The sequence below is a fragment of the Megalobrama amblycephala genome, linkage group LG16, assembly GCF_018812025.1.
Source record: "Megalobrama amblycephala isolate DHTTF-2021 linkage group LG16, ASM1881202v1, whole genome shotgun sequence".
NCBI lineage: Eukaryota > Metazoa > Chordata > Actinopteri > Cypriniformes > Xenocyprididae > Megalobrama > Megalobrama amblycephala.
The window spans coordinates 4,711,757-4,724,426 of NC_063059.1; the positions used below are offsets into that span (position 1 = coordinate 4,711,757).

General features: G+C 36.1%; 1 protein-coding gene across 2 annotated transcripts; it reads left to right on the top strand.

Annotated features, from left to right (window-relative positions):
* Window positions 1–11,021: 11,021 nt before the first annotated feature.
* On the top strand, window positions 11,022–12,274 carry LOC125249159 (olfactory receptor 1468-like). 2 transcript variants are annotated; one of them, XM_048161378.1, is made up of 2 exons: window positions 11,022–11,079; window positions 11,319–12,274. In XM_048161378.1, the coding sequence occupies exons 1-2, from the start codon at window positions 11,053–11,055 to the stop codon at window positions 12,264–12,266; spliced, it is 975 nt and encodes a 324-aa protein (XP_048017335.1). In that variant the 5' UTR covers window positions 11,022–11,052; the 3' UTR covers window positions 12,267–12,274. The 2 variants fall into 2 exon arrangements, with proteins under 2 accessions (XP_048017335.1, XP_048017336.1); XM_048161379.1 differs by having other exon boundaries at window positions 11,069–11,209.
* Window positions 12,275–12,670: the final 396 nt, after the last annotated feature.

Here is a 12,670-nt window from a genome sequence, read left to right on the forward strand (position 1 = left end):
CATATGCTGGCATTTTGCAAATAGGTTCACTGGGATGACACCCCTGGTCTGGAGGGCCAAGGCAGAGCTGGAGGGACGAGGATGTCCGGCAGAGCCTGAGGGATGATGGGCCACAGGGGAGCTGAGGGAGTATGGAGCCGATGATTCGACAGGACGAGGTGAAGCCGGGGGATGAAGGGAGCCGGCAGAGATGAAGGTGAGGAGCTGGAGACATTTGCCAGAGGAGGAGGGAGAGGGAGACTGGGCGGTACCAGCGGCGATGAAGAAGACAGGAGACTGGGTGGAGCCAGTAGTAACAAAAGAGAATAGTAGCTCTTTTCCACTGGAATAGTTTGCGTTCTCTGAGCCAGAACCTGTTCTCAGCCAGGCTAACTGGAGCCTATCACAAACTGGCCACGTGTTTCCACAGACTTGATGAGCGAGCGATGACGTAACAATGCTACATGTTTACCTGACTATAAACTATAAACAGTGCGCATCCCGGTGTTTATGAACTTCTTTACTTGCAAGACTGATAATATTAGAGAGAAAATTATAACCATGCAACCGTCTACTACAGTATCACATCAGACAGTGCATTGTAGTATCCCTGAGGAAAAATTCAATTCATTTGCGGCTATAGGAGAGGAAGAATTGTTTAACAATTATTGTTTACTTGTTAAATCATCAAAATCAACAACATGTATGTTAGACCCTATACCGACTAAGCTATTGAAAGAGATTGTTCCAGAGGTCATAGATCCTCTTCTTAATATCGTTAATTCATCTTTATCACTAGGATACATACAGAAAACTTTTAAGCTGGCTATTATTAAAACTCTTATTAAAAAAAAACAAAAAAAAACAACTTGGTCCTAGAGAATTAGTCAATTTCAGGCCAATCTCAAATGTACTTTTTCTGTCAAAAATACTAGAAAAGGCAGTTTCATCACAACTATGTTCCTTTTTTAGAAAGAAATGGTATCTGTGAGGATTTCCAGTCAGGATTTAGACCGTACCATAGTACTGAGACTGCTCTCATTAGAGTTACAAATGATTTGATCTTATCATCAGATCGGGGTTGTATCTCTCTATTAGTGTTACTGGATCTTAGTGTTGCATTTGACACTATCGACCACAATATTTTAAAATCTTGCTGATTACTTACAAAACATTAAATGATTACTTACAAAACATTAAATTAACTCCCCAGTACCTGAGCAAGCTCTTAACGCATTGTAGTCCTTCACTTCTATTGCTGTCACGCTGGTTGTGTATAAATACGAGAACAAGACGAAGAAGATCAGATAACAGGTGGAGCCGGAGCGACAGAGGACCAAGGTGGAGCTGGAGGGAGTGAGGAAGCCAACGGAGCCAGAGGGACGAAGGGACAAGGCAAAGCCAGAGGAGAGCAGTTTTCTTTTAAAGGCACATTAACAAAAGCTACTTAAATGACCTAATTTATCTAAGGCCTACTGCTGGCTTAATCTAAGCCCTGTCTCTGAAACCAGGCCTATATTATTAAGCTGAACCTAAAAGAGTGCAGCACAGTTCTAGTTTTTTTTTTTTCTTTCTTTCTCCCTCTGATGCAAAATTAATTAATATATATATAGAGAGAGATGTGTTCGCTTGTAATCTTCTGTTATGTTGGGATTCAAAGGTGTTTTTGTTATGCTGCAGTTTTAAAGGTTACCAAAATTTGAAGACTATGAATATGGCATGTTGAGGACATGCAAATGTAGTGATGGTCTCTTTGCTAGTTACATTATCATATAATATGCAAGTGTGCTATTGTTAGCTATAGCTATAGCAGCTATTTGCAAAATATTTGAGTTAATGATATTTATGCAATCAAATTTGAGTTAGCTTTGTCAATATTTCAAAGAAAAAAAAAATATATATATATTATATTTTTACTGAAAATTAGAATATTGTGAAAAGGTTCAATATTGAAGACACCTGGTGCCACACTCTAATCAGCTCATTAACCCAAAACACACAATGCCTTTAAATGGTCTCTCAGTCTAGTTCTGTAGGCTACACAATCATGGGGAAGACTGCTGACTTGACAGTTGTCCAAAAGACGACCATTGACACCTTGCACAAGGAGGGCAAGACACAAAAGGTTATTGCAAAAGAGGCTGGCTGTTCACAGAGCTCTGTGTCCAAGCACATTAATAGAGAGGCGAAGGGAAGGAAAAGATGTGGTAGAAAAAAGTGTACAAGCAATAGGGATAACCGCACCCTGGAGAGGATTGTGAAACAAAACCCATTCAAAAATGTGGGGGAGATTCACAAAGAGTGGGCTACAGCTGGAGTCAGTGCTTCAAGAACCACTACGCACAGACGTATGCAAGACATGGGTTTCAGCTGTCGCATTCCTTGTGTCAAGCCACTCTTGAACAACAGATAGCGTCAGAAGCATCTCGCCTGGGCTAAAGACAAAAAGGACTGGACTGCTGCTGAGTGGTCCAAAGTTATGTTCTCTGATGAAAGTAAATTTTGCATTTCCTTTGGAAATCAGGGTCCCAGAGTCTGGAGGAAGAGAGGAAAGGCACACAATCCACATTGCTTGAGGTCCAGTGTAAAGTTTTCACAGTCAGTGATGGTTTGGGGTGCCATGTCATCTGCTGGTGTTGGTCCACTGTGTTTTCTGAGGTCCAAGGTCAATGCAGCCGTATACCAGGAAGTTTTAGAGCACATCATGCTTCCTGCTGCTGACCAACTTTATGGAGATGCAGATTTCATTTTCCAACAGGACTTGGCACCTGCACACAGTGCCAAAGCTACCAGTACCTGGTTTAAGGACCATGGTATCCCTGTTCTTAATTGGCCAGCAAACTCACCTGACCTTAACCCCATAGAAAATCTATGGGGTATTGTGAAGAGGAAGATGCGATATGCCAGACCCAACAATGCAGAAGAGCTGAAGGCCACTATCAGAGCAACCTGGGCTCTCATAACACCTGAGCAGTGCCACAGACTGATCGACTCCATGCCACGCCACATTGCTGCAATAATTCAGGCAAAAGGAGCCCCGACTAAGTATTGAGTGCTGTACATGCTCATACTTTTCATGTTCATACTTTTCCGTTGGCCAAGATTTCTAAAAATCCTTTCTTTGTATTGGTCTTAAGTAATATTCAAATTTTCTGAGATACTGAATTTGGGATTCTCCTTAGTTGTCAGTTATAATCATCAAAATTAAAAGAAATAAACATTTGAAATATATCAGTCTGTGTGTAATGAATGAATATAATATACAAGTCAGGCCTGCCTGCCTGCCTGCCTCTGATCCTGTCTGTTCCCCGTGTACGATTCTCTGCTGCCTGCTCTTTGGACTATTTGTTCTGTACTGGACTTGTGATTGATATCTGCCTGCCCTGAATCTGCTGCCTGTTCCACGACCATGATTCTGCCTTGTCCCTGTGTGAAAAAAGTACACTAAGTATACTTGCAGCAAGACTAATTATTAGTATATTTCAAGTGTGTTAATGATTAGTTCATTTAAAGTTTGCTATTTTGAAACAACTAATTTTGTACTAAGTATATTTAAGTTGAAATTAAGTAGTAATAAAATACAACTTTAAGTATATTTAGTATACTTATGTGTGCTAAATTGGAACAACTTCAAGTATACTTAGTACACTTTAAGTATATGCCTGTGTAGGGACTAATTACATTCTTGATTAGTGATATTAAAGTGTACTTAATTTGTGTTATAAGTATACTTTATTTGTGTTAAAAGTATATTTTTTTGTTATAATATACGTTGTATTATAAGTATACTTTATTTCTGTTATAAGTATACTTTTATTTGTGTTAATAGTATACTTTATTTCTGTTATGAGTACACTTTGTGTTATAAGTACACTTTATTTGTGATTTAAGTACATTACAAAATAATTACGAGTGTCTTCAGAAAACACAAGCAATATACACTGAATATATTATTTTACAGGTAATAGTATATACTGTATGCTCAGTAGCTTTGGCTTATTCCAAATATTAAACATTACACACTTTGCAGTCCATAACAATACACTTTGTTATTACTTATACTTTGTATAATATAGTCAACATTTGAAGCGGATCAAAACCTTTAATCAAAGTTGTCCTAACTTTTTTGATCCACTTCAAATGTTGACTACTGTACTTTGAATTACATAATCTCACACAATACAGTTTGCTACTATTTAAATACAGTTTAACACATTTTCCCAAAGTTGAATGCATTTGTTTTCAAGGCCATTAAAATAAATAAAATGTAACAACATCACTAATGAAGAGACATATTTCATTGACAAATCCAATAGTTTTTATTTAAACTTAGATTCAGCAAAACTTACCATGTTTTCATTAAAGAAAAAAAAAAAAATATTGGACCATGGTGACCCTCTATACACAAATACAAATTACACATTATATTCCATTTTCTGATGAGCTTCGCATTGTGTCTGATGGCACAATGATGACCGCAGAGACTCGTGAAGAACAGCATCTGTTGACAGAAATACCAAAGATATAAGACAGCATGTTCAACTCTTTATTCACGTTTACAATAATCTGTCTAAATCCTACATTGAACCAATACTATTTTTGAACAGTAAATGAGGATTAGCAGCAGGGAACTGTATCAGAATTACATGTCGATACTTGTTTTCGGTACATAGTCAAGCATAAAATACTTTATGAATTAATATCGTACAGAATACGGGCCGATTTGACCAATCATATGAATGTTTTGGTGCTGCATACAAACATGTGCCATAAACCACCACACAAAAACTCAAAAAGGAGATATCAAGCCGAAATATCGCTCTCCGTTTGTTAAAGAAAATAAAATAAAGTTTGTTAACTGGTAGACTACAATTAACCTCCAATAGCAGCACTTTTCTCCGGTTCTTTCAGGATCGCGTAGGCCATTAGATTAGCGGTTGTCGTCGCCATCACGGTCAGTCTGCGATGTCACTTGATTGAACTGGTCAGAATCCCCAAGATTGAGCGATGTATTGCGCTTTCAGTGTTTTATTAAATAAATTATACATTGCGACAATATACTTCACCTGAGTGACTGAACGAGGGGATTCAGACGACGACCGTGACGTCAGCAGCTCTGATTGGCTGAAGGCAGTGAGCAACAAAATCTGATTGGTCACAGACCAAGTTGAAGAGACATTTGAATTCCGATAAGTTTAACCACTCGACATATTTTTCCGCATTACTTGTGCTGCTGGTGTGTTGTTTAATATAGATTTGTGTGTATGACTGTAAAATGATTCTGCTACTGTAAACTAATAAACATTTACACATATTTGTAAATTGTATAGGCTACACTGCATATACTAAATGGGCTTGTAATGCATTCATACTGAAATAAATAAGCACAAGTAATATAATGAATTCCAAGGATGAAGAAGTAAACTTAAAAAATATACTCAAATTTAACATTAGATACACTACAACTTCAGGATATTAAATAATGTATTTTTTAAATATACTTTCAGTGCATTGTTACTAATCATTTTCAGCACACTGTTAAAAATATACCTCAAATATATTTTTATAAAGTGCAAATAAATACACTTTTAAAAAATAAACTGAACTTACACTTCAAGTATATTTTTCTAAAATATATTTTTTTTAGAAAATATACTAAAGTACAATTATTTTAAAGTGTGTTAAAAGTTGCATTGTGAAAATATGATACTAATATACTTTTTATATATTTAATGATAGTAATTTTTTGTTAGTATATTTGCAGTGTACTATAGAAAAAGGGAATATATTTAAAATACAATAAAGTATACTTTTTTTTCACTAGGGAAGACAGCATGTTCAACTCTTTATTCACGTTTACAATAATCTGTCTAAATCCTACATTGAACCAATACTATTTTTGAACAGTAAATGAGGATTAGCAGCAGGGACCTGTATCAGATGGCATGTCGATATTGTTTTCGGTACATAGTCAAGCAAAAAACCCTTTATGAATTAATATCGTACAGAATACGGGCCGATTTGACAATCATATGAATGTTTTGGTGCTGCATACAAACATGTGCCAAACCACCACACAAAAACTCAAAAAGCAGATATCAAGCCGAAATATCGCTCTCCGTTTGTTAAAGAAAATAAATAAAGTTTGTTAACTGGTAGACTACAACTCACCTCCAACAGCAGCACTTTTCTCCGGTTCTTTCAGGATCGCGTAGGTCATTAGATTAGCCGGTTGTCGTCGCCATCACGATCAGTCTGCGATGTCACTTGATTGAACTGGTCAGAATCCCCGAGATTGAGCGATATATTGCGCTTTCAGTGTTTTATTAAATAAACTTATACATTGCGACATTATACTTCACCTGAGTGACTGAGGATTCAGACGACGACCGTGACGTCAGCAACTCTGATTGGCTGAAGGCAGTGAGCAACAAAATCTGATTGGTCACAGACCAAGTTGAAGAGACATTTGAATTCCGATAAGTTTAACCACTCGACATATTTTTTTTCGCATTACTTGTGCTGCTGGTGTGTTGTTTAATATAGATTTGTGTGTACGATTGTAAAATGATTCTGCCAGTGTAAACTTAATAAACATTTACACATATTTGTAAATTGTATAGGCTACACTGCATATACTAAATGGGCTTGTAATGCATTCATACTGAAATAAATAGCACAAGTAATATAATGAATTCCAAGGATGAAGAAGTAAACTTAAAAAATATACTCAAATTTAACATTAGATACACTACAACTTCAGGATATTAAATAATGTATTTTTTAAATATACTTTCAGTGCATTGTTACAATGATCATTTTCAGCACACTGTTAAAATATACATCAAAAATATTTTTATAAAGTGCAAATAAATACACTTTTAAAAAAATAAACTGAACTTACACTTCAAGTATATTTTTCTAAAATATATTTTTTAGAAAATATACTAAAGTACAATTATTTTAAAGTGTGTTAAAAGTTGCATTGTGAAAATATGATACTAATATACTTTTTATATATTTAATGATAATACATTTTTTGTTAGTATATTTGCAGTGTACTATAGAAAAAGGGAATATATTTAAAATACAATAAAGTATACTTTTTTTTCACTAGGTACATGTACCTGTTTGCCACTGTTTGATCCTTGCCTGTTTGACCACGAACATTGTTCAATAAAAGCTTGCAAATGGATCCTACCCTGAGTCCCTGAGTCCCGCTTCGTTACATGAGGACTGGTGTGATATGTTCATATTTTCTGGTTCTGCTTAGAATCCTGTCAGCAGTGTTCTGTATGAGCTGCAGCTGTCCTATGGTCTTTTTGGAAAGGCCAGTGAGGAGTTCATTACAATAATCGGTAACACTTTTGAATAATGGTCCATCATTAATAAGTAACTATGCAGGAAGTAATGCAGGACTAATGAGTAGTACTACATTAACCCTTACTACTATTAACTAATATAGAAACAAGCTTAACTAATCAGTAAGTGATATCGAAGGATAGTTCCTTATTAGGAAACTAAGTCACCTACATCTTGGATGTGCTGCGGGTAAGCAGATAAACATCAAATTTTCATTTTTGGGTGAACTATTCCTTTAATGTTGTGATTAGTAATTAATTAACAATTCTTTATAATTTGTCATAGTTACCTATTAGTTATTAATGATGCCAATCTCATTAGGTATTTATTGATTAGCTAATAAGGAACTATCTTAGTACTGAATTCAATATTACTTACTGATTAGTTAAGCCTGTTTCTATATTTGTTAATAGTAGTAGCTGAAGGGTTAATGTAGTACTACTCATTAGTCCTGCTTTACTTCCTGCATAGTTACTTATTATTGATGGACCATTATTCTAAAGTGTTACCCAATAATCCACCTGCTGGTGATGAAAGCATGATCAAGTTTCTCTAAGTCTTGTCTGGAAACAGGAAAATATTAATTGATGCAAACAGAATTGAATTCTATTGTAAAACAGCTTTAAAGAAGACAATGGTGTCATTCAGCTGAAGAACTGTAGAACTGCTTTATAGCTGATTCAACTTTGTTTCATAATTAACAAATTTTGCAACATCAGCACTGGTATTGAACTGAACTGAATCAACATTGAACTGACTCAAAGTGAATAACAGCACTATTGTCTTCTTTAAAGCTGCTTTACAACAGAATTCAATTCTGTTTGCATCTGTTTTCCTGTTTATCACTGTAAAGCTGCTTTGAAAAAAAATCTGTATTGTGAAAATTGCTTTTTAAAGGTGACTTTTAAAAAATACTATTGGACTATAAAATTGGACTATATGTTTATGAAAATTGTGTTTGTCTATTGTTGTGACCTAGTTAAGCATCACATTTATCATGAATTTGTGCATAAGGTAAATCCAAAATGTTTTTGTAGCACATCCTGATATTAAGTTTTAAGGGTCAACATATTTTGTTGATCCTGGAACACCATTCCTGTCTAAAAATTGAATCCTAACCATATCCCTACCCCTAAACCTACCCCTACCCATAGCTTACCCCTAAAATCAGAGGGAAATGATAGGTGAATAACACTGATGTAGAAGCACCTAACCTTGGTTGGAACCATAAACTTGACATAAACTATAAATTTGCCCTTAAATCTGATTGGTTGTTTGGAATGTTGTCCCAGGATCAACAGAGATGCACTTAGTGAAATCAGGTTCTGCGTTTTTGTATGTTATGGAGCAACTGTATCCCATGTTGTTATTTGTGTGTGTGTGTGTGTGTGTGTGTGTGTGTGTGTGTGTGTGTGTGTGTGCGTGTGTGTGTGTGTGTTTAAATCATCAACTGTAAGGTATGTTAATAGTAAAGGGTTAGTTCACCCAAAAATGAAAATTCTGTCATTAATTACTCACCCTCGTGTCGTTCCACATCCGTAAGACCTTTGTTCATCTTCAGAACACAATTTAAGATCTTTTTCATGAAGTCTGAGAAGTTTCTAGCCTGGTAATACCAGACTCTGCTACTTCTCTTTGCTTCGTAGACAGAGTCTGGAATGGCATAATAGAGAAGTGTTTACTCTCTCGCTAGGTCGCGCTTGTCTGAAGTTTAAAATCATTGGTTACCCGTAAGCCAATCAGATACGTTTAGTTATGACGTATGTTATGCAGCTTCGAAGCACAGACATCATGCATCGAACTCAAATCTATGATTGAACTTCCACTATAAACCTGTTGTAAACACACACAGCTGTCAACATTGAACACTGAAAATAAGGGAGATTTCCCGGAATCCATCCCAAAAATAAGGGATTTTTTACACGATTATCATGCGCACCGTTGTCATCATCTTTTAGCTTAGGATATTTTTTCAAATGAGACCATTTTCATTTTCACGTTTCTGTGAGCTTTCGTTCGTAAACAATCAATGATACGCTCTCGAACTGAGAACCATCCAAACCATCGATCAGTGCAAACGTTTTAGGATCATGCCCAAACGTTATGTCAATCAAGCCAAACCGAAATTTGAAGGCTGATCTCTCAGGTTGACGCGCAAGCTGGGCTGACTTGAATTAAGTTTTCGTGAGGATTTATAGTTTATGGACTTTTTTGATTTCGGTAAATACATCTAGAAAGGTAAAAGCATTGATGGCATCTATAAAACAGATATCTGAAAGCCAGTGAGGAGGACGCACGAGAGGAGACCTGCGCGTTTAATTGGTATGTGTACTGTAATACTGCATTTACAAGGCTTATCAGTGGCGTGCATTTTTATCGTGAAAGTTAAAGTAGCCTACCCTTTGCGGTTGCGTCGCGGTGCCCCCGTGTTCCCATTTCTCCCGATGTCCATTGCAATTTATTTACTTCCTTTCCCGCGAGCCTTTCAAAGAAACTCCATGAGCGGAAAGACGCGTTCGGCGCATACTTGCATCGCCCGTGGTCAAGTGCAAGCCACTTCACAGACACAGATATGAACACATGATGATGCGAGCGAAATACCGTTTGAAAAAGAGTTGAATGTTCTCCATAACAGAGCGAATTACATCCCGTGTCTCGCTTCGGTTTTCGATTTCTCTAACCTACAATGTAAAACTCGGCGCTTAGCATCTACGTCATGGCTCTCAGCCCGCCCTCTGTTCGTTGATTGGCCCGGCTGTTTCCAGACCGGTGGCAAACACAAAGCTCTGACGCTGTCTCAGACTGAGTACAGAAGCGAAATGAAATTGAGCGGAAGTAGGAAGTCTGACGTAGTCAGGCTAAGAAGTTTCTGTCCCTCCATAGAGATCCAACACAACTACCACTCCAAGGTCCAGAAAGATAGGATTAAAGTACTCCATGTGACTCCAGTTGCTTAAACTCAATTTTATGAAGTGATGTGAGTGCTTCGTTTGTGAAAATAAATAAATAAATAAATAATTTACCACATTATTCATGTAGTTAGTCATGTAAGTGGTTAAATATACTTGCACCTCAGCTCAGAATGCTTTTATGACGCAACATTAATGTAAACGAATACCACTGTGAACACCCTTGTAATTCGCTTCAACCTTTTCGACTTTTATGAATGATTATTTTAGGTTTAAGTGGTGAGTGTAAAAGAACTGGAAGCAAGCAGAGTGCAAGTGTTTCTAAAGCATAATGCCATCTGCTGTTAAAAATTAAGCTCTGAATCAATTTGAGAGAGAATCGTGAAACATTTGGAAAATATCAGAATCGACACAGATTCTTTGTATCACGAATCGATGTATTGTCCCAGCCCTAGTAACCTGATTTGTGCACTTTACTCACTTTAAGGAAAGGCTTGCTTACAGCTCAAAAGTAATAATAATAACTTAATAAGTATATAATTTTGTTCTAACACAGAATTTATACTGCATTTATGTATTAGTTAATGTGGGGCCTAATATATTAGCAAGAAAATGATTGAAAACTTTAAATGGACAAATGCTATGTGCAGTTCTACCTATGAGCATAGATGGACATCATTTTAACATTAGAGAAAAGCAGCCTTTAGAGAGCTTGTTAAAACTGTTTTCAATGTTTGTGGTCAATGCAATTAGCATGAGACCAGTGTCCATATATAGCAAACCAAATCGTTTACGGAATACAATGGGAAACATAGAAAGAGAGAACATGGTAAGATTTCAACGGTGAATTATTCAACAAAATCAATGCATGCTGCTGCTAGAGGATATTTCCTTTGTGCAGCTGAACAAACCTCAAGTAAAACTGTATAACATACTTGGATAATGTTATAAGTTATGTGGTGGGTTTTCTCATTTTCAGAATTCATGACAGTTTAAATTAATACAGCTTTTATATATTATTATTATTATTATTATAAACTACTCCATAATAATTGCATATCATTCCAGATGCAGCCACCGCTGGAGAATGTGTCCAGTGTCTTAGTATTTACACTCTCTGGACTTAATGAAACACTTGAAAACAGATTTGTGTTTTTTTCCCTCACTGCACTGTTTTATCCCCTAATGGTGTTGTGTAATGTAGTTGTAATTTTCACTATAATCTCACAAAAGACGCTTCATGAGCCAATGTATGCTTTTATATTTAATTTGTGTATAAATGCACTTTATGGCACTGCTGGATTCTACCCTAAATTCATGCATGATTTATTAGCAGAGGATCACATTATTTCTTATGTTGGATGTATGATTCAGATATTTGTCATTTATACATCTGTTTTATGTGACCTTACAACATTAACAGTGATGGCATATGACAGATATGTGGCAATATGTAGACCACTGGAGTATCATTCAATAATGACCAATCAGAGGGTTCTTGAATGTATCCTTTTCTGCTGGCTGCTTCCATGTTTTTGTATGTTTGTTTTAATTGTATTAACAGCTAGACTCACTTTATGTGGCTCTACCATTGAAAAGTTATATTGTGAGATTTGGGCAGTTGCAAAACTGTCGTGTTTTTCTACAACAGTAAATAATGTGTTTGGGTACATTGTTATTGTTACATACTTTGCACATGCAGTATTGATATATTGCTCATATATTCAGTTGATTAGAAAGTGCCTAAAGTCAATAGAGGTCAGGCAAAAATTCATGCAAACATGTATGCCACATCTGCTTTCATTGTTCATTTTGCTTATTGCATTGTTTTTTGATGTACTGTACAGTCGTTATGGCTCAAAGAATGTGCCTCAAGGTGTGCGTAATTTCATGGCCATGGAATTATTGCTTATACCACCCATTTTGAACCCATTTATTTATGGACTAAATCTGACAACAATACGGCAGGAAATTTTGAGGCTTTTTTTCAAGAAACAAGTGAGAATATCTGAGTAAATATTTAGTCAAAAGATCCTATGCCTTTCTTGTCTGTGACCCTTATAATCTCAGAATCAGAATGAGCTTTTTTTCACTAAGTGTGCACAAACACGCAAGGAATTTATTGTGGTTTTTCAGGAGCTCTTGGTACATACATACATAAATATACATGACACGAGAACAGAAAGAACATTTAAAATAAGGCTAAGGAAAAAAAAAACAATAAAAATAATGTGGTATACATCTGGAACAGAAGACTTATGTACAGATTTGTGCATTGTGTACTGTATGTACAGCTGTATAAATAGTTTTTGTGCTTATATGTTCTAGTGGACAGATATCCATAACGTCTGCCTGAGGGCAGAAGTACAAACAGTTTGTGTCTGGGATGACACAATATCTTCTGCTATCTGATTTGCTGG